This window comes from Saimiri boliviensis, chromosome 2 (assembly GCF_048565385.1).
Source record: "Saimiri boliviensis isolate mSaiBol1 chromosome 2, mSaiBol1.pri, whole genome shotgun sequence".
In the NCBI taxonomy this organism is placed as follows: Eukaryota; Metazoa; Chordata; class Mammalia; order Primates; family Cebidae; genus Saimiri; species Saimiri boliviensis.
In genome coordinates, this window is record NC_133450.1 from 96,135,445 (window position 1) to 96,158,882 (window position 23,438).

Below are 23,438 nucleotides of genomic sequence, written 5' to 3' on the forward strand. Positions count from 1 at the left end.
TTATAGGGGCATCATGTGGAAGTTTTTTGGGGTGATGGAACAGTTCGGTATCCTGATTATGGCAGTAGTTACATAAAACTACACATGCATTAGAACTCAGTCTATTTTATTGTTTGTAAATTTAAAAATAATTTTTAAAAGGGTGTCTACCTATAGCAAATGTCAGTGTGTTCTTTGGTAGTGAAAGGCTAAAAACATTTCCTTTAAATCAGGTATAAGCCAAAGATATCCAGTCTTAAAACTTAAACATTCTACTTGAAAGTCTTAGCAATGCAATAAGATATGACAAAGAAATAATAGTTACAAAGGCTTAGAAAGATCTGTTTCAATTTGTAGGTCATATGGTTGTCTACTCAGAATATGCAAAAGAATGTACAGAAAAATTATTAGGCTGTGCACAGTGGTGTGTGGCTGTAGTTCCAGCTACTTGGGAGGCATAGGCAGGAGGATCACTTGAGTCTGGGAATTCTGTGCTATACTGCCCTATGCCAATCAGGTGTTCACACTAAGTTCACTATCAATATGGTGACCGCTCAGGAGCAGAGAACCACCAACTTGAAGGAGAGGTGAAAGAGCCCAGGTTGGAAACAAAACAGGCCAAAACTCCTGTGATGATCATTAGTGGGATCACACCTGAGAATAATTACTGTACTCCAGCCTGGGCAACAGAGAGACTCCATATCAGAAAATTTTTTTAAAAAAATTATTAGAATTAATAAGATAGTTTATTAAGATTGTGAAATAGAAATTCTGTATATAAACAGAATTGCATTTCTTTATACCAGGAACAGACAAATAGCATCAAAAAAGATGCCAAGCAATAAATCTAGCAAAACATGTATATTTTTGTTAGAAATTAAAGAAACTATCAAAAGACCTTAAACACAACTTAAAGATAGTTTCCTTAGATTGGATAATTCATTGTTTTAGAGGTGCTGATTATCCCAAATTGATCTATAGATTCCATATAATTCCAATTAGAATTTCTAGAGTTTTTCATGAAGCTTGACAAGCTGATTATAAAATGATTGTCAAAGAACAAAGGGATAAACAATCAACAAAATGAAGAGACAACCCACAAAATGTGATAAAATATTTGCATACTACCCATCTGACAAGAGATTAATAACCAGAATATATAAGGAGCTCAAACAACTCTATAGGAAAAGAATTGAATGATCCCCAAAAATGGGCAAAAGATTTGATAGGGTTTTTTTTTTTTTTTTGAGACGGAGTTTCGCTCTTGTTACCCAGGTTGGAGTGCAATGGCGCGATCTCGGCTCACCGCAACCTCCGCCTCCTGGGTTCAGGCAATTCTCCTGCCTCAGCCTCCTGAGTAGCTGGGATTACAGGCACGTGCCACCATGCCCAGCTAATTTTTTGTATTTTTAGTAGAGACGGGGTTTCACCATGTTGACCAGGATGGTCTCGATCTCTTGACCTCGTGATCCACCCTCCTCAGCCTCCCAAAGTGCTGAGATTATAGGCTTGAGCCACCGCGCCCGGCTGATAGGTATTTTTTAAAAGAAGACATACAAATGGCGAACAGACACATGAAAAGGTGCTCAACATCATTGATCATCAGTAAAAGGCAAATCAGAACTACAATGAGATATCATGTCACCCCAGTTAAAATGGCTGGTTTCCAAAAGACAAGCAATAACAAATGCTGAAGAGGATGTGGAGTACATTGTTGATGGGAATGTAAATTAGTACAATCACTATGGAGAACAATTTGGAGGTTCCTCAAAAAGCTAAAAATAGAGTTACTATGTAATCCAGTAAGCCCACTGCTGGGTATATACCAAAAAGAAAAGTAGTTAGTATATTGAATAGGTGTCTGCAGAGTCCCGTGTCTGTTGCAGCACTGTTTACAATAGCCAAGATTTGAAAGTAACCTAAGCTTCACAGCCAAATTCTACCAGACATACAAAGAGGAGCTGGTACCATTCCTTATGAAATAATTCCAGACAATCCAAAAAGAGGGAATCCTTCCCAAATCATTTTATGAGAACAGCATCATCCTGATACCAAAACCTGGCAGAGACTCAGCAAGGAAAGAAAACTTCAGGCCAATATCCATGATGAACACAGATGCAAAAATCTTCAATAAAATACTGGCAAACCGATTGCAACAGCACATCTAAAAGCTTATCCACCATGATCAAGTAGGCTTCATCCCGGGGATGCAAGGCTGATTGAACATACACAAGTCTATAACGTAATTCACCACATAAACAGAACCAAAGACAAAAACCACATGATTATCTCAATTGATGCAGAGAAGGCCTTTGACAAAATTCAACAGCCCTTTATGCTAAAAAACCCTCAAACTACGTATTGACCGAATGTACCTCAAAATAATAAAAGCTATGTACAACAAACCAACAGCCAATATTATACTGAATGGGCAAAAACTGGAAGCATTCCCTTTGAAATCTGGCACTAGACAAGGATGCCCTCTCTCACCACTCCTATTCAATATAGTATTGGAAGTTCTAGCCAGAGCAATCAGGCAAGAAAAAGAGATAAAAGCGTATTGAAATAGGAAAGGAGGAAGTCAAATTGTCTCTATTTGCAGACGACATGATTGTATGTCTAGAAGACCCCATTGTTTCAGCCCAAAATCTCCTGAAACTCATAAGCAACTTCAGCAAAGTCACAGGATACAAAATCAATGTGCCAAAATCACAAGCATTCCTATACATCTATAACAGACTTAAAGAGAGCCAAATCAAGAATGAACTGCCATTCACAATTGCTACAAAGAGAATACAGTATCTGGGAATACAACTAACAAAGGATGTAAAGGACCTCTTCAAGGAGAACTACAAATCACTGCTCAGCGAAATAAGAGAGGACACAAACAGATGGAGAAACATTCCATGTTCATGGTTAGGAAGAATCAGTATTGTGAAAATGGCCATACGGCCCAAAGTAATTTATGGATTCAACGCTATTCCCATCAAGCTACCAATGACCTTTTTCACAGAACTGGAGAAAAACCACCTTAGTCAAGTCAATTCTAAGCAAAAAGAACAAAGTGGGAGGCATCACACTACCAGACTTCAAACTATACTACAAGGCTACAGTAATCAAAACAGCATGGTACTGGTACCAAAACAGAGATAAAGACCAATGAAACAGAACAGAGGCCTTGGAGGCAACACCGCAAACCTACAACCATCCGACCTTTGACAAACCTGACAAAAACAAGCAAAGGGGAAAGGAGTTCCTGTTTAATAAATGGTATTGGGAAAACTGGCTAGCCATGTGCAGAAAGCAGAAACTGGACCCCTTCCTGACACCTTACACTAAAATTAACTCCAGATGGATTAAAGTCTTAAATATAAGACCTAACACCATAAAAACCCTAGAAGAAAACCTAGGCAGAACCATTCAGGACATAGGCATAGGCAAGGAATTCATGACCAAAACACCAAAAGCTTTGGCGACAAAAGCCATAATAGACAAATGGGATCTATTTAAACTTAAGAGCTTCTGCACAGCAAAAGAAACAATCATTAGAGTGAATGGGCAAGCAATAGAATGGGAAAAAATTTTGCGAGCTACTCATCTGACAAAGGGCTGATATCCACAATCTACAAAGAACTAAAACAGACTTACAAGAAAAAAACACCACCATCAAAAAGTGGGCAAAGGATATAAACAGACACTTTTCAAAAGAAGACATTTATGCAGCCAACAAACATGAAAAAATGCTCATTATCACTGGTCATTAGAGAAATGCAAATCAAAACTACATGAGATACCATCTCACTCCAGTTAGAATGGCGATCATTAAAAAATCTGGAGCCAACAGATGCTGTAGAGGATGTGCAGAAATAGGAACACTTTTACACTGTTGGTGGGAGTGTAAATTAGTTCAACCATTGTGGAAGACAGTGTGGCAATTCCTCCAGGACCTGGAAATAGAAATTCCATTTGACCCAGCAATCCCATTACTGGGTATATATCCAAAGGATTATAAATCATTCTACTATAAAGACACATGCACACGAATGTTCATTGCAGCACAGTTTATAATAGCAAAGACCTGGAACCGACCCAAATGCCCATCGATGATAGACTGGACAGGGAAAATCTGGCACATATATACCATGGAATATTATGCAGCCATCAAAAACGATGAGTTCATGTCCTTTGTAGGGACATGGATGAACCTGGAAACCATCATTCTCAGCAAACTGACACAAGAACAGAAAATCAAACACCACATGTTCTCACTCATAGGTGGGTGTTGAACAATGAGAACACATGGACACAGGGAGGGGAGCATCACACACTGGGGTCTGTAGGGGAGAAATAGGGGAGAGACAGCGGCGGGTGGGGAGTTGGGGGAGATAGCATAGGGAGAAATGCCAGATATAGGTGATGGGGAGGAAGGCAGCACATTACACTGCCATGTGTGTACCTATGCAACAATCTTGCATGTTCTTGACATGTATCCCAAAACCTAAAATGCAATAAAAAAAAAGTGACAATATCAAGTGTTGTTGGCATTGTGTGACAGTGAGGGTTTTCATTCACTATTGGTGGGAATGAAACTTGGTAAAGTCACTTTGGAAGATTTAAGTTGACCATAAATGTACTCTTTGACACAGTAGTTTTACCTCTTAGAGATTTACTCTAAAGAAACTCTTAAACATGTGCACCAGGAGACATGTAATACAGTGTTATTTGGGATCCTGATTTATCTGTAGTTGCAAAAAACTAGAAACAACCCAAATGACTCTAAAAGGAGAATGGATAAATTGTGATATAGGTATAGAGTGACACATACTGTACAACAGTGAAAAAGAGTGGATTGCAGCTGTATGCATCAACTTGGATGAATCTCAGAAACATAATATTGGGTGGAGGGGTGCAAGCAAACCACAGATAATACTTCAGTTTACACAGTGTTCAGAATTAGGTAAAATCTTTAGGCTCTAGCACATAGTAAATTCTGTAGAAGTAATTGGGTGCAGTTAATAATATTATTACACATGTAAATATATAAGGAAAAGCACAATTAATACAAACCTCTTACCTGTAGTTACTTTTCTTTCTCTGCTAAGAGAGGCCTGTGATCATTTAGCAATATATTGTGGGTTTCTAAGATACTGGCAGTATTCTTAAACTAGATGGTATGAACATATGTTTATGTATTATTCTTTAACCTGCCCATACAGAATTAAAAACCTTCATATATATGTGTCTGTATTTCACAGTAAAAACTTTTTTTGGAAATGCATTAAAATGATATTTGAAGTATTTTTACATCAGCATGGTAGTCATACCTTCCACTTTTACAATTTAAAAATAGGTACAGTCTGTAAATATGTTGTACACCCACGAACAGCAACTGTATTTCCCTTTACATCTTTGAAAAAAAAAATCTAACCTTTGCTTTTCTTTCCCTTCCAGTTATTATTACATTGTATTAAAGTTGGAAAAATAAGTAAAATAACCTAAGCCAATGCAGTGAAAAAGAATAAAAGTGTGTTTGACCAAAATCATAAGCCTTCTGCTCACCTTTTGCTTTCAAATCACAATATTCGAGGAGTAGTGCTTTGCATTTCTATAATAAATAGAAAATTTTCTGTATCTCTAATAATTGTATTAGATGTCTAATAGAATAATCTTCGCAAGGTAGAATTTCCATTGGTTAGGCATAACCCGTGGAAGGCTGTACTGGTTTGAAATGCAGTTTATGTAGCAGGGTTTTTTTCAATACAGTAAATTACACCACCTTTATCTTGTTTACTGAAGAGGCCCATTGCTGATTTATTTGCCTTTTTGCATATTTGTGATCTGACCATTCTTACCAATAGAATCTTTCGCTCACTAAAGATAGATAGAGCCAAGTGTAGGATAACTTTTTTTTACTGTGTTACTGGTTGCCACCAGTGGCTCTAGGCAGTCTACACAGGTATTGCCAAGCCAAAGGTGCATAGATCAGAAAAAGAGAGGCTGGGCACGTGGCTCACACCTGTAATCCCAGCACTTTGAGAGGCCTAGGTGGGCAGATCACTTGAGGTCAGGAGTTAGAGACCAGCCTAGCTAAGATGGTGAACCCCACCGCCCCCCACCCACTAAAAATATAAAAATTAGCTGGACATTGTGGTGCACACCTGTAATCCCAGTTAACTTGGGAGGCTGATGCAGGAGAATTGCTTGAGCCAATAAGCTGAAATCACACCACTACCCTCCAGCCTGGGGAACCGTGCAAAATTCCATCTCAAAAAAAAAGAAAAAAACAGAGAGAGAAAGGAAACAGAAAAGGAGTACAAAAAGACTTGGGATTGTGTTTTGACACTTGTTCTAAAATACTTGGCCTGGTTTTGCTCTGGGTACCCCTGAACTTCATGCAAAAGCCAGTACGTAGAAAAAAGGATGAGGCTTTATAGATTTGATGATGACTTTCATTCTTTAATGTTTCTTTTCATGTCCTATTTTGTCTTTTATGTTTTTTTCTTGCAGTATTTTACAGGAAGGGAAGGTCCGTTAGAGCCAAAGCTGGTCTTGAATATTTAAATGTTAAGTTAAATAGTTACTATTTCAGGCAGCATAATTTTCTCTGCTATTTTTTTCCTATAACAGAGACCTTCTATAAGTTTATTTGTCTTGTTTTTTTGTTTGTTTGTTTTTGTAGATACTGTTGATTCCATTACTCCTGACAAAGTACGAGGTTTAAGGGATATGTTGAACAGCAGTGCAATGGACATAATGTATTATACTAGTCCCCTTTATAGAGATGAAGTAAGTATCATGATTATCTTGCTATTGGGTATTTTTTAGTGATAGCTTATAAAATGTCCTGAATTTTAATATCTTATGATTTTTTAAAAGCAAATGAGAAATTACAGGAATTTATTACTCTGTAAATTAGCCTATTTTTAGTAATAAATTTGATAGTCTTCAAATAAGACATTGGGACCCTTAATAAAAGATAGTCTCAGAGGTGGGGGACTGGTCAGAAAATGGCTCTCTGAGAAATAACAGATTTCATAAATCTGATTAATTATATCTTTGATTGTCTTCACAAAAGAGTTTTATACATCAAATGTCCTTTAAATTTTTTGCATATGATAGACTTTTATTGCCTCACTTCTGTAATGGAATTGGACAGTTTTCAAATGGTAGTTTTGCCAATGCCTCCCAAGAGTAACACTAAGGGTGAGAGGTGAAGGTTTATTCAAGAAGATGAGAGAATCTCCGTCAAATGCATTTTGTCACTTTATTGATAAGAAGGAAAGGAATTCTGTTTAGTCAGAACAACTAACATTTGTTAATTGCCTAACATGTGTTAACTTGTTTAATTCTTATTTTAAAAAGCCCCGTGAAGTAGGTATGATTAGTATCCTCATTTGAAGGATGAGGAAACTGATGCCAAGAGAGACTTGGAGGCTTGCTCATTGTGTCTCACTTAATAGGTGGCAAAGCCAGGATTTGAACCTGGCAATATAGCTACAGAGCTTACACTATTTACCACTCCTCTCCTCTGTGTTCACAATATAGCCAGTCTGTCTGTTATTTATTGGCCAATTATTTTGACTTTGCTGGGCCTTAAATCAGTAAATATTTAGTGAGTCTCTACTCTATACCAAACACTGGGTAACAGGGGGCCCCTTTACTGTAAACTGTTACCCCTCATTAGCAGGGAGACAGGGAAAATCAGTTCAAGTGTTTGAAAGTAAGATTGGTCGATTTGGTAACATTTATTTATCAAGAATCCCGGGTAAGATTTGATTATATGTAGGTATACTGAATCAGCTGGTTGAAGATGTTTTGAAATAAGAGTATCGTCTACATGTTTATTGAAAATTTGTTTATTGAGAACTTAGTATGTATAAGATTTTTTTTTTTTTTTTTTTTTGAGGCGGAGTTTCGCTCTTGTTACCCAGGCTGGAGTGCAATGGCGCGATCTCGGCTCACCGCAACCTCCGCCTCCTGGGTTCAGGCAATTCTCCTGCCTCAGCCTCCTAAGTAACTGGGATTACAGGCACACGCCACCACGCCCAGCTAGTTTTTTGTATTTTTAGTAGAGACGGGGTTTCACCATGTTGACCAGGATGGTCTCGATCTCTCGACCTCGTGATCCACCTGCCTTGGCCTCCCAAAGTGCTGGGATTACAGGCTTGAGCCACCGCGCCCGGCCCATGTATAAGATATTATACAAGGGAGGAGTCTCTGCCTTCAAGAAAGTTTAAAATATTACAGTACATAGGTCTACCTTCATGAAATGTGGTATCTAAGGAAGAAAAATCCATGAAAATGTTTGCAATTATTCTTTTTTTCCCTCTGAAAGAAGTCTTTAGGTTTATTGTTATAGTACTTAAGATAAATTACATTTCCATACTTCTTCATAATCATATATGACCCCAATTTTTGTTCTAAAAACCATGCAGTAGAAATTATATTTTGCAAATTTAATGTGAGCTCTGCAGATAGACTACCTGATTCCAGTCCCATTCTAACACTTAATTTTTATATGACTTCTCTATCTGTGAAGTGGATATTCTAACAAGTAGCTACTTCATAGTGTTCTTGTAAAGATTAATTGAGGTAATACTTATATTAACACGTGGCCTTTGGCAGTCAATAATTGCTATTATTACAGGTACTATAATATCAAATCATTTTAGTTTCTGAATTCTGAGTAAAATTCTCCAATGCTGAAAGAGTTGTGTTGCTGCCTATAGATACCTCTGCTTTCATAAGAGAAAGAAGGGTTTGATGTTTTGGTTGGGAGCTTGCTTTCTTTTATCAGTTTTTTTAATCTAAAAATATTCCTCATTAAGCTTTGAAAAACTAAGTCTGGAGTGGAGCCTGACAGTAGGATTTAATGTATATGTTTACTGTATAAAGATCATAGATTTCTTAAGATTCCATAACCTGTAAGTATCTTTATAATACACATGTAAAGTATTTCAGAGTTAACAGGTTTATTGTTTTATATGTATTAATTTATAAATTTAATTTGCCAAATATTTTCTGAGCACATTTTGACATACTTTCATTTCTATAAGCTAGTAAAGAGACATAGATTTGGCAGAGGAAGTACACAGATGCTGTTGTTTGTATCTAATTTCTCACCAGTATTTTTATGTTCTTGAGGATGGAAAAAAGAAAAAATAGTTTTATCCCATACCCCAATTCTATCTTTAGAAATTCAAGTAAGTAATAACAAGGTTCTAACCCAAAATAGTGTCAATAGGAATAAAGAGAAGAGATGGATTCAGAATATGATAGAATTAAGAAGTCTTGAAATGATTTGTTATGAGTGGTACTGGAAGGGAAGATACAGGTGATTCTTACAATTTCTCACTTAGGCAATGGTAGATGGTTCCAATATTAACTATAAACAGAGGAAGGGGAACCAGATTTTTGCAGGGGACCTTAGTATGTATAAGAGTAGAACATAAAGAAAATAATGAATTATACTTGTAAAATTTTTTACAGGTAAAATCATATGTACTTGTAAAATCATGTGTTTATTATTTCCTTCTGGAGTTGTATAGCAAAGACTATATTAGAAATGAAACTGGTGAGAGTGGCGGGAGGAGGATGACAGAGAGCATGTTACCATACACATACACATACACATACACATACGTGCATATATATGGTTGGTGGTAACCCTAAGAGGGCTCAAAGCTCTGGCCATTGTCTAATGGTGACTGAGCAAATGGTCACTTTCTGTACATGTTCTTATATGTGGAAAGATAACTATCCTCATAAGGGAACTGAATAAAATAGATATTCAGTAGGAAGAGGGAACCAATGGCTATGATAAATGGGAGACAAAGGGAACACCCAGTTCTTTGAATTAGTTTGTCTTTTGACCCAGATGAATTTCATGGGAGAGCACTGAGAACTTGTGACTGAGATTCATCAGCACACTGTAGCAGAGATTTCCAGATATCCCATCCCCAATTAGAATCATTTCATACTCATTAAAAATAACAGCAAAAATAAAACCCGGGTGGGGGTGGTGGGTACTGGAATTTGAGGGTATCATTGTAAACTCAGCAATTTCTAAATTATACAGGTGTGTTGTAGGTATTACTTAAAATATATAGATGAATATGTATATATACAGGCATACCTGAGAGTTCAGACCACTACAAAAAAGTGAATGTCACAATAAAGCAAGTCATGCAAATTTTTTGGTTTCCCACTGCATATAAAATTATAGTTACACTATACTATAGTCTTTTCAGTGTGCAACAGCATTGTGTCTAAACAAATATATGTACCTTAATTTTAAAAGAGTTTATTGCTATAAAATACACATAGACATGAAATGAGCACTTTGGAAAAATGGCACCAGTAGACTTATTCTACACGGGATTGCCACAAACCTTCAATTTGTGAAGAAGAAAAAAATGTATTGTCTGTAAATTGCAATAAAACAAGGTATGCCTGTTCATGTGTATATTTCCTAAATTTGTTCACTGAAGTGGCCAAGAAGCAGATACCCTAGTTGAGCACACCTGGCATCCAGATCTTTTCCTCTACTGCTGTTAGTTCATGCTAAGGAAAACCAGGGTTCCTCAGGAAAATGGCTGATTCTGGGGCTAGGACAACTTATGACAGAAGGTAGGAAGATGCTCAAGAGAATCATGGGGCAGGTCACAAGAACACAGGGCCAAATTAAAGAAGCAGCTCTCACTAGCCAAATCTGGAACAATTTGAGCACCGAAATAATTAATTATTATTACTTATTTAAGGAATTAGTACTTTTAATATGGAAATACATTAAGGATAATGTAATAAGGAATTAAAAATCATTTTAAAAATTATTGTAAGTTCATATAAACTATAGATAAACAACTAAATGGGGAGAAAGGAGTATCCTTGCTTACAGTAGAATGCCAAAGGCCTGATGGAGGGAGCCCTGGAGTTGGAAAGCCATTTTGCAGCTGTTATGGTAGGATTAGGTAAGAGAGGACTGGACACATAACATTGATGGATACTAAATTGAAGGCAGTATTTTGATGAGGATCAGGATATTTACATGGTCATAAACTCTATCCTGCTTTTATATGGTCATAAAAAAAATAAACTGATTATTCATTTGAGAAAGAGTGACAATAATTACATGCTGGAGAAATCAAGCAGTAGCTAAACTGGGTATTCCTGAGGAACAGATGGGCATTATGCACCTCTGGATGTGACACACGGAGGTGGACACAACATCACTTACACAGTATACTGACAATAAGGAAACATCAGACAAACCCAAAACAAGGATTTTGTAATACAAAGTAGGGATGAGACTGTATTCTTTAAAAATATTATCAGGCTGGGTGCAGTGGCTCATGCCTGTAATAATCCCAGCACTTTGAGAGGCCATGGTAAGAGGATCACTTGAGCCCTGGAGTTGTAGACCAGCCTGGGCAACATAGCCAGACCCTGTCTCTACCAAAAATAATTTTTAAAAAAATTAGCCAACGATGGTGGTTTGTGCCTGTAATCCCAGCTACTCAGAATGCTGAGGCTGGGGAGGATTGCTTGAGCCTGGGAGGTCAAGGCTGCAATGAGCTGTTCTCATGCCACTGTACTCCAACGTGGGTGATAGAACGAGACCCCCATCTCAAAACCATAAAGCAAAAATCAGTATTATAAAGGCAGAGTGGCTGCAGAAAATGTTCCCGATTAAAGGATGCTAAAGAGAAAGTAACTAAATACAATGTCTCATCCTAGACTAAATCCTGTACTGGACTGGGGAAACTGCAGTAAAAGACTTTATTAGATACACTGGCAGAATTGGAATGTGGATGGTAGATTAGATGAAACGCTGTATCAAAATAAATTTATAAAGTTGATTACTATGATTATAGAAGAGAATATTCTTAGTTTTAGAAAATATACAATGAAGAATTTAGTGGGTAAAAGACCATGACATATGTAATATATCCTTAAATGGTTCCCAAAAAAGGTGAGGGTCTATGTGTTTGTGTTTATTATATAACAGAACAAGTGATAAAGCAAATAGGATAAAATGCTAACAATAGTTGAACCTGGGTAAAGGTTGTATGAGTGATCTTTGTGCTATTTTTATTTTGCAACATTATATATATTTGAAATTATTTTCAAATAAAAAGACACCAGGCATGGTGGCTTATGCTGGTAATGCTAGCACTTTGGGAGACCGAGGCAGGCAGATCACTTGAGGCTGGGAGTTTGAGACCAGCCTGGCCAACATGGCAAAACCCCATCTCTACTAAAAATAGAAAAATTAACCATGCATGGTGGCAGGCACCTGTAGTCTCAGCTACTCGGGAGGCCAAGGCAGGAGAATCTCTTGAACCCAGGAGACACAGGTTACAGTTAGCTGAGGTCGTGTCCTTGCACTACAGCCTCAGTGACAGAGTGAGACCCCATCTCAAAAAAAAAAAAAACAAAAAGTTAACAAAAAGAATAGTTTCCCAGATCTCACAGAGATTCTTGTTTAGTGGTTCTGAGAAGAAGCCTGTGATTTTGTATTTTTAACGTTTTCCCTATTTGATGCCATCCCTGGAATTCTGGGAGAACACTGCTTAAGGGATTGTGAAGAACAAAAGGGGTGCTTCCTAAGTGAGAGGTGGGCAAACATTATTCCTTTTTTCTTTTTGAGACAGGGTCTCGCTCTGTCACTGAGGCTGGAGTGCAGTGGTACAATTTCAGCTTACTGCAGCCTCCATCTCCGGGGTTTAAGTGATTCTTGTATCTCAGCCTCCTCAGTAGCTGGGACTATGGGCACAGGCAAACACACTTGGCCAATTTTTGTATTTTTAGTAGAGATGGGGTTTCACCGTGTTGCCCAGGCTGGTCTTGAACTCCTGACTTCAAGTGATCTTCCCACCTTGGCCTTCCAGAGTGCTGGGATTACAGGCATGAGCCACTGTGCCTGACCTATTCCTATTTTTAAAAAAGAAAATTTGATTCTGCAAATTAAAATCTATTAACATGAGATTGGTGTTGGATAATAGTCTAGAATTATTTAAAAGTATATGTGTCCTTAGGGAAGGAATGATTAAGAGTAAGTCACATGCCTGGTGAATGAACCTTGTTTGGTTTATTTGAGAGGGATTTCAAAGAGCATTTCCCCCCACCCCCAGCCTTCTTCTCTGAGCCTTTGTAGTCAAATAGATGCAAATTCAAAACCTGCCACTTCTGTGTAATCTCAGCACTTTGAGAGGATGAGGCCAGCAGATCACTTGTGGTCAGGAATTTGAGACTAGCCTGACCAACATGGTGAAACTCTGTCTCTAAAAACACAAAACTTAGCTAGGCATGGTGGTGTGCACCTATAATCCTAGCTACTTGGGAGGCTGAGGCACTTGCACCTGGGAGGAGGCAAGGTTGCAGTGAGCCAAGGTCACATCACTGCACTCCAGCTTGTGTGACAGAGCAAGACTCCACCTCAAAAAAAAAACAAAAAAAAAAAACAACTGTCATTTAACCAATTATCTGACCTTAGATCAAATTTCTCACTTTGTTAGCTTCTTCACTTATAAAATGGGATAAGATAGGTACTGATAAAGTTTGTCGTGAGGATTAAAGATGAAATTTCCAGTACAATTTCTGGTCCTTAGACATTCAAGTTATAATTGATTCTGTGTATATTTGTATTTATGAATTGCAAGGGCCATAATTTTTTAATGTGCTTATTCTGTTAAAAAGTAAAGATCAGTGGATAGAAAATATGGAAAGGAACATGTTTGTTTATTGTAATGAACTTTGTAGTAACACAGCTGTCTCTAAAGATAGAAGTGGACACTTTAAAATGGAGATATGCACTAAGGTAGAAGCTGAGTAACCACTTCTCAGGGATGCTGCTGAAGGGACTCCTACCTTCACAGCATTTTAAATTACATCATTGCTGACGTCCGTTTTAACTCTCAGATTGACAGCTCGTGGGAGAACCGTAATTAATGATTTTCCTAATAATCCTAAAAAGTCATGGTAGGGGAAAAGTTGTGTGTATCAATCAGTACTTCTCAGATGACTTTCTGAGGACTAGTTTAAAAAATCAACCAAAAAATTAATCTTAGACTATCAAGAGATCATCAGAGAGCCTTTGGCCCTTTCTTCAACCTTAAAGTAACACAAGAAATCCAGAGATCTTGTATAAATCTGAACTCTCTTTTCAATAGCTTCTGGAAGTAAAGAATTATAAAGAGAATTGTCCTAGCCATGTCTTGACATTATTTGAATTATTTAATTCATATATATGACTAAAACTCTCTAAATTACATTTTCTCATTACAGTTTCTTGAAACAGAACAAAGGACTAACCATTCCTCAGCCATATTTTGTGTGTTTGGACTCACTCTTGAAACTGCCGGGTTTTTCTTTCTTACATTCATTTCCTTCATAAATGTTAGCTCTTGAGCAGTGGTTATGGGAATTAGAAATTATTTTAAACTTTTGAAAATCTATCCAGTGTTTACTGTAAGACATTTGCTGACTTGATTAGATCATATTGTAGACCTAATAAATAATAAAATTAACATCACAGAGTGTATTGTTAATCTTGGCTGAGATGTTGCAAATGAATACATTTGGTCACAGAGGGATCCTAATTGGGAGAATATAATTGGATCAGAAAGGAGAAGAAAAAAGGGAAAAAAAAATTTCCAGTTAGAGTAAACTTGTTGGATACAACGTCAGTGTGAATTTATCCTTTGACTGATGAGTGGATGAGATACAGAAGCATTTAGAGGTAGTACAAAGCTATTTAAAAAGTTGGCTTTCAGAACCATAGTATCTGACCACAGATGTCCCATATATATGCATAAGCAATAGAAAAGAAAATGCTACCAAATCCAGATATGCTCTAATAAGGAAATACAAAGGCCATTTCTACTCAAGTGTACAATTATTAAAACAGATGACATCATCAGCCCTTCAGAAACTGTCTATGCTATGCCTCATTCCATATTGAAATATTTTAATATCAAATAGACTTTCTCTGCCTTAGATAATTTGCTTTTGTCTTTTTTATCCATATGTGATTGCCAAACTAATGAACTATTTGGTGTAGTGAGAGATGCTTTAAAATTTTGAATGTGAAATAGGTTAATAACTGATAGTGTGATTTCCTTTTTTAAAAAAACTTTAATATGGGAGGGGGCTGGCATTTTATAAAAACAAAAAGATTGAGTACTTTTTGTCAAAGTACTAAAGTGTGTATCTTTTATTGCTTTGAGATTTACATGGTACAAGTCTTAAAATTAAGGTCTTGAAAAACTACTAAGAACCGTTGCTTTTTTATTTTTATTTATTTATTTATTAAAATTTATTTATTTTATTTTATTTTATTTTTTTTTTTTTGAGACGGAGTTTCGCTCTTGTTACCCAGGCTGGAGTGCAATGGCGCGATCTCGGCTCACCGCAACCTCCGCCTCCTGGGTTCAGGCAATTCTCCTGCCTCAGCCTCCTGAGTAGCTTGGATTACAGGCATATGCCACCATGCCCAGCTACTTTTTTTGTATTTTTAGTAGAGACGGGGTTTCACCATGTTGACCAGGATGGTCTCGATCTCTTGACCTTGTGATCCACCCGCCTCGGCCTCCCAAAGTGCTGGGATTACAGGCTTGAGCCACCGCGCCCAGCCGTTATTTTATTTTTGAGACGGCATCTCGCTCTGTCACCCAGGCTGGAGTGCAATGGCGCAGTCTCGGCTCACTGCCACCTCCACCTCCCGGGTTAAAGCGATTTTCCTGCCTCAGCTTTCTGAGTAGGTGGGATTACAGGCATGAACCACAATGCCCAATTAATATTTCATCTTTTTAGTAGGGTTGTGTTTTTGCCATGTTGGCCAGATTGGTCTCAAATGCCTGATCTTGTGATCTGCCTGCCTTCACCTCCCAAAGTGCTGGGATTAGAGGCATGAGCCACAGCACCCAGCTGAACTGTTGCTTTTAAAGGAAATTATTTTATCTAAGCATTAGCTTTCTCTGTACCTACTTTATGTAGATTGCAAATCAGGAAAATTATGAAATTTTAAAGATTACTTGATATTCTTATCAAAGCCAAATCCAAAGCATAATATTATAGTTCCCTTCAAACAGACCCATGTAGTATTCCATGCTGCATATTTTTTAAACTATATTAACTAGAGTTTTACTTACAACCCACGTTTTAGAAGGTGTTTATATGCATTGCTATTAAATCACTAGTTTCTAAAGTGTGGTCCTCAGGCCAGTAGCATCAACATCATCTGGGAGCATAATGAAATGCAAATTCCCAGGCCACATCTCAGCACTTCTGGATCAGAAAGTCTGGGGTGGTCCCTAGAAATCTGTATTTAACAAGCCTTCCGGGTTATTCTGATGCATGCTGCAAATTGGAGAACCATTGCACTAAAGCACAGAATTCTGTCTTTCTTCCTGAGGAAAAAAAAAATATCTAATTAAAATAAATGTTTGCATTAATTCCCACAGAAAAGGCAGCTTATCATCCTTCTACATGCTGCAAGCTTGTCTTATCCTTTACTTTGTTCATTAGCTGAATATATCTCATCAGACGTGATAGTTTCAGAGCTTTAACTAGACTTCAGTATTGTAATATGGAGGTCTGAGATGTTAACAGAGAGACCATCATTCCTTTATTCATGTCACTGCTAACCATGCCAATCATAAAGTACATAAAGAATGATTTTCACGTTGTGTCATTGGATAAAGAATGTTCAATAAAAGCTGATAGTGTCTAGTTTTCTTGAGACATAGTAACAAGATTGAAAACAGAAGCAACAAACAACTAATATTTGTATGTCAGAGTAGCAGCTGGCATATTAAGTACTGAAATGAGAAATTGAACATCCAGCAGGAAATTCATAATCGAATAGAAGTAAGCAATGGTAGGAAGAAGAGAAGACTGCCTTAACACTCAGGTCAGGTCCCAGGATGGGTTTTAGTAACAAAAAAACCTTATTCTTCTGACTTTATGGAGTATTTCAGTAATACTTGTTAAAGCTTAATTGCAAATAAGGCAGTTTTAAAAAGAAATGTTATGAAAATACTCCCTATGTTATTAACCTCTAAACTTAAAATAGCCCTGCTTTCCAGACATAGAATACAACTTTTTACTTTCATGTCTGCATTTTTAACTTAGTGGAAATTTGAACTATCCAGTAGATCAACTTTAGTTTATTCTTCAATCATACAGTGGCCTTTTATTACCTCTATCTAAATGCACAACAGTTTATAATAGGTTAGTATACCTGTTATCATAAACCCATATAGTCCTTTCTAAAATTTACTGACTAAAAACTACAAGGTACAAAAATTTAGAATTGCACATGGATGTTAAAATGAAGAAGGAATTTGCAGGGGTCTTTGAAAATCTTACTGGTATCTGCATAGAACTTTGGTTTTTGTTTGTTTTGTTTTTTAATCTGTGGAACTGCTGGCTTACACAGTTGATTTAAGGACTACAAAAGGATCTATGTAGGTAATTTTTTTTTTTTTTTTTTTTTTTTGAGATAGACTCTCGTTCTGTCGCCAGGATGGAGTACAGTGGCAAGATCTCGGCTCACTGTAATCTCCGACTCCCAAGTTTAAGTGATTCTCCTGCCTCAACCTCCCAAGTAGTTGGGACTACAGGCACATGTCACCACACCCAGCTAATTTGTGTATTTTTAGTAGAGATGGGGTTTCACCACGTTGGCCAGGATGGTCTTGATCTCTTGACCTCATGATCCACATGCCTCAACCTATCTGCCTATATTCTTTGTGATTATATGGATTATAATATTATGTATACCTTTATTCTTGCAAGATTTTGAAAGAACTAAGTTAATAACCTAGGTATATTCAGTCAGTAATGTATGTTTTTCTACCCTAATATATTTGAATTTAAAATAAGTCAGTGACAATCTAATATGATAATGTTTTCTTATTTCAAACAGCTAGTTAAAGGCCTTCAGCAAGAGCTGAATCGATTATATTCCCTTTTCTGTTCTCGGAATCCAGACTTTGAACAAAAAGGGGGTAAAGTCTCAATAGTGTCACATTCCTTGGGATGTGTAATTACTTATGACATAATGACTGGCTGGAATCCAGTTCGACTCTATGAACAGTTGCTGCAAAAGGAAGAAGAGTTGCCTGATGAACGATGGATAAGCTATGAAGAACGACATCTTCTTGATGAACTCTATATAACAAAACGACGGTAAAATATCCTAATCTTCTGAAAAATTTTTTTAATTTCTTAGTGGAATTATTGAACCTTTTGGGAGAAAACTAAAAATTGCGTGATAGATAAACAATGCATGGTTCAGGATACAAAGATTACTACATAGCTTGCCTGATCAAACTACAGACTGAATTTTCATAGTAATAACATGCATTTTCCTACAGCATAAAATGTTTTGTTATTCTCCTTGTATTCCTTTCATTTTTTCTTCACAATTTGTTAGGATTGAAATTTAATACATATTCCAAGCTTAGTCACTGCATAGAATCCTTATTGAAAATGTTTACCAGGTTATAAATGTTTGTAGTTTTACTGACCTTTTGAGGTGGGTTTCTAACTTTGTTGTTATTGTGAAAATAATTTTTAAGTGCTTTTTCTGGCAAATACATTTTTTACTTATATGTATAAACATAATTGTATGTGTTATGTTGTATAATTATAGATATTATAATTATTTAATCATTTATGGCCTTCCCAATACTATCTTTTAATTCTTTGCTACATTTCTACCTTCATCTCTAGTTACATGCCTTATTGTCTGTGTTCTTTTTATCCAGTTAATTCTAAGATGACAATGAAAAATCACTCATTTTGATAATTTAGTAGTATGTTAAAACAAATGTGCTAACTGACTAAAATTTTTATTTGTTTTGTTTTTGTCTTATAGATGTTAACTAAGGATTTTATTTAGAATCTTATTAAGTACTATAGGCTACATACATAAATATTATACTGTCAAAATAATTGATAGTTTTGAAAAAATGTATCATGTTTGGCAAGCCTCAGAGCCCCATCTTAGATGTATAAATCCAGTAAAACTTAAAAACAAAATTAAATTAATAAGCAAGCAAATAGCATGGAAAATAACAGATTTTTTTTTTTTTTTTTTTGAGATGGAGTCTTGCTCCATTGCCCAGGCTGGAGTACAGTGGCACGATCTCGGCACACTACAACTTCTGCCTCCTAGTTTCAAGTAATTTTCCTTTCTCCCACCTCCCCAGTAGCTGGGCTAACAGGCACCTGCCACCACACCCAGCTAATGTTTGTACTTTTAGTAGAGATGGGGTTTCACCATGTTGCCAGGCTGGTCTTGATCTCCTGACCTTAAGTGATCCGCCCACCTCAGCTTTCCAAAGTGGTGGGATTCCAGACATGAGCCACTGTACCTCGCCAACTATAGCTTTAAAAAAAAAAAAAAAAAAAAAAACTTTATAGTTTACTAAATAGTTTACATAGTTAAGTAGCTATGAAACATTGTAATGGAAAATGATATTCATCAACAGAGAAGGGTTAAACTATGGTTCACCTGCGTTTTGGACAGTCATAGTTGTTAAAAAATATTGAAGTAGGTCAGGAGGCAATGAAAAGATCTCTAAACTATTAAGTATAGAAAAGAGAGAGAGAACAGTATATATGGTATTAACCATTTGGTGTAATTTTTTAAAAGTGTATATATGCTTGTATATGCCTCACATTTTACTACCAAAAAAGCCATTAACAGCAGTTATCATGACAACTGGAGATACTTTAACTAATTGTTTCATAAATATTTATACACTTTTTGTACTGTGGCAGAAACATTTATTAAACACTGTCAACCAGGATTAATGTGAGAGATAATGGGCTATTATCTGCATCTTTATACTTTAGGAAACTAGCAAGCATCTAATATTTATAAAACTGTAAATACGTGTGTGTATATAATCTCATACCCCTTCTTAGGCTGAAGGAAATAGAAGAACGGCTGCATGGATTGAAAGCATCATCTAGGACACAAACACCTGCCTTAAAATTTAAGGTAAGGAAAGAGCAATGTGTTTTTCAACATTTATCTCAGTATTTATTTTAACATCATTTGAAATATGCCTTTAGGATTCAAATGAAAGTTAATTATTTTATTTCAAAATAAATATTCATTTTTGTTTATTTTGAAAGAAATAAATCACTCTAGAGGCATTGCGTATAAAATTGGAGGCAAGGACACTGTTACAGTACAGTCCAGGGAATAAGTAATGAGGTGAAATGTTAGATTCTGTTAATGTGACTTATTGCATGTTGGGATGAGAAGGAAGGATAAATGTGGAACCTCATTCATAAAGATGGTACATATGAGAGGTAGTAGTGTGGAGTTAGGTGGGAAAGGTATTATGTTTTGTATATAATTCAGTGCTGTTGACCATCCTGTTTTTCTTGAAGTCCTCTCCTCCTTTGGCTTCCATGATACTTCATCCTCTTTCTCTTTTTACTCTCCCTTCTATAGCTATACCTCCTTCACCTGCTATTAAATGTAGACATTCATCATAATTCTATATAAACCCCTCCCTTATTCTGTGCTCCTAGGCAGGCCTACTTATGCACTTGGTTTTACATGTCACTTCTATGATGGCGACTCATAGATTTGGATGACATATCCATTTCTATGCCTTGTGCTCTCAAGTTCTGAGCTACATCTTACAGAAACCTCAAACTTAACAATGAACAAAAAACAGAATTTTCTTAGAGTTCTCTGTTACAGTGAATGGAGCCACTATCCTCCTAGTCACCCAGACCCAAATCTTGTGAATTGTCTCTGACCCATTCTTCATCCCCACCCCCATTCAGTCATATTGATTCCAGCATATCCTCTCACATTTCCATTTCTGAATGGCACAGCTTGTCCTGCCCTATTTCAGACTTCCTCTTCCCTAATCTCTTTCAGTGGATTCCTAACTTGCCTCCAAGTCACCAGACTCTCAATTTTCTAATTTACCCACACACTACCATCAGGTTTAACTCCTAAAATGTGGCTGAAATGCTGTTCTCCTTCACTAATCTATAAGTCCAACTTTCTTTGTCAGTCAAGGTTCGGAATATTGTCAATATTCTAAGCTACATTTTCCCCACACCAATTTTTCAGCCATAGTGGACTATTTTTATTCTCAAAAATAAAGCAAGTTATTTCCTACCTTGGCTTTAAGTTCATTTGGTTCTATCAGTCTGGAACATTATTCTTTCCAGCCCCAACATCCAGCCTCACCTGTAGAAACCCTTTATATCTTTTACTGGCCAATACAATTGCTACCTCCTCTATAAAGGCTTCGGAGTTGGAATTATTTTTTTCACTCTCTTATAGCACTCTTTCCCTCTGTTATGAACGTATTTTATTCTGCTTTCCCCCACAGGACTATAAACTTTGAGTGCAGAAGCTGTGCCTTATTGGTCTTTGTATCCATCACAGCACCTAGCTTATTCACACAAAGTAGTAGCTAAATAAATCTGTGATGAGTGTATACAAATATGTAAGAAAATGATCCTTATTTTCCTTTTATTCAACTTCTGTTAGATTTAAAGATAATGAAATAGGGAAATAGATTATTCTAGAATGGCTGAAGGTTGGCAGAGCCCATCTGGACAAATATACTTCAGGAACAAATGCCAGGAAAAAAAAAAAAGAAGAAAAAAACACACACATTTACTCAAAGATAATTTTATTATTTGTATTTTGTCATATATTATGTTATGCCCAGATTTTGTTGAAAAATAATACTTCATTTTTAAACTTTAAAATGACTTTATCATTTTAGGTTGAGAATTTCTTCTGTATGGGATCCCCATTAGCAGTTTTTTTGGCGTTGCGTGGCATCCGCCCAGGAAATACTGGAAGTCAAGACCATATTTTGCCTAGAGAGATTTGTAACCGGTTACTAAATATTTTTCATCCTACAGACCCAGTGGTGAGTTGCAATATAGACTTTGTTTTTCAATATCAAATTGTTCCTAAAAAGAAGCTATTGGCTGGGTGTGGTGGCTCACACCTGTAATCCCAGCTCTTTGGGAGGCCAAGGCAGGAGGATCACTTGAGGTCAGGAGTTTGAGACCAGCCTGACCAAGAAGGTGAAACCCCGTCTCTGCTAAAAAATACAAACATTAGCCAGGTGTGGTAGTGTATGCCTGTAATCCCAGCTGCTCAGGAGGCTGAGGCAGGAGAATCACTTGAACCTGGGAGGTAGAGGTTGGAATGAGCCAAGATCACCCCACTGCACTCCAGTCTGGGCAACAGAGTGAGACTCCATCTCAAAAAAAAAAAAAAAAATCTAAGAAATCTTAAAAGATGCCATTGAATTAATGAAAAATACTTTGTCTGATTATTAAATGTGTGTTTTGGTTAATTTGTGGTTCAAAAAACACCTTAGAGATGGTCTGGTAATGTTGCACTTATAATACAAGAATGTGGGCCGGGCGCGGTGGCTCAAGCCTGTAATCCCAGCACTTTTGGAGGCCGAGGTGGGTGGATCACGAGGTCGAGAGATCGAGACCATCCTGGTCAACATGGTGAAACCCCGTCTCTACTAAAACTACAAAAAATTAGCTGGGCATGGTGGCTCGTGCCTGTAATCCCAGCTACTCAGGAGGCTGAGGCAGGAGAATTGCCTGAACCTAGGAGGCGGAGGTTGCGGTGAGCCGAGATCGTGCCATTGCACTCCAGCCTGGGTAACAAGAGCGAAACTCCGTCTCAAAAAATAATAATAATAATAATAATACAAGAATGTAATGCAAAAATATTATTCCCAGACTATACACCAGAGACAGGAGTCTCCTGGACTTTCAAACCTTAACCAATTATAATACCAGTCACCTAGAAACCATAAATCTTAAAAAATCCTGCTCTAAATACTTTTTTATCTAAAGTATGCTACAATATTGGAATGTGTTTTGTAGACTGTGAAAATGAAAATATGCAAATATATGTTAAACATCAAAATAAATATTTTAGCCTAGTAGAATTGCAAAATGTTGGATTTTTTTATTCTCTATTATGTTTATGTTGTAAATATTTGTGGGGTTTTTTTGTTTTTTTTTTGAGACTGAGTTTCGCTCTTGTTACCCAGGCTGGAGTGCAATGGTGCGATCTCGGCTCACCGCAACCTCCGCCTCCTGGGCTCAGGCAGTTCTCCTGCCTCAGCCTCCTAAGTAGCTGGGATTACAGGCACGCGCCACCACGCCCAGCTAGGTTTTTTTTTTTTTTTTTTTTTTTTGTATTTTTAGTAGAGACGGGGTTTGACCATGTTAACCAGGATGGTCTCGATCTCTCGACCTCGTGATCCACCCGCCTCGGCCTCCCAAAGTGCTGGGATTACAGGCTTGAGCCACCGCGCCCGGCCGTAAATATTTGTTTTTAATGAAAGCACTCCAAGAACCTTGCATCCAAGTAAACAGTGTAATGCCAAGTAAGATTTTTAGACAAGAAAAATGCCTCCTTAAAA

General features: G+C 37.0%; 1 protein-coding gene across 8 annotated transcripts in view; it reads left to right on the forward strand.

The window, feature by feature from the left end:
• Positions 1-23,438, forward strand: part of DDHD1 (DDHD domain containing 1) — a 197,430-nt gene that overhangs the window by 70,562 nt on the left and 103,430 nt on the right. For all 8 annotated transcript variants that reach the window (XR_012516317.1, XM_039469313.2, XM_039469315.2 and 5 more), the window contains 4 exons: positions 6,659-6,765; positions 17,909-18,171; positions 19,918-19,993; positions 21,759-21,908. Coding sequence is in view for 7 of the 8 variants with exons in the window: in XM_039469313.2 (XP_039325247.1) it covers positions 6,659-6,765; positions 17,909-18,171; positions 19,918-19,993; positions 21,759-21,908 (596 nt within the window). In the remaining variant the exon portion in view is untranslated. The remainder of the gene's footprint in view (positions 1-6,658; positions 6,766-17,908; positions 18,172-19,917; positions 19,994-21,758; positions 21,909-23,438) is intronic.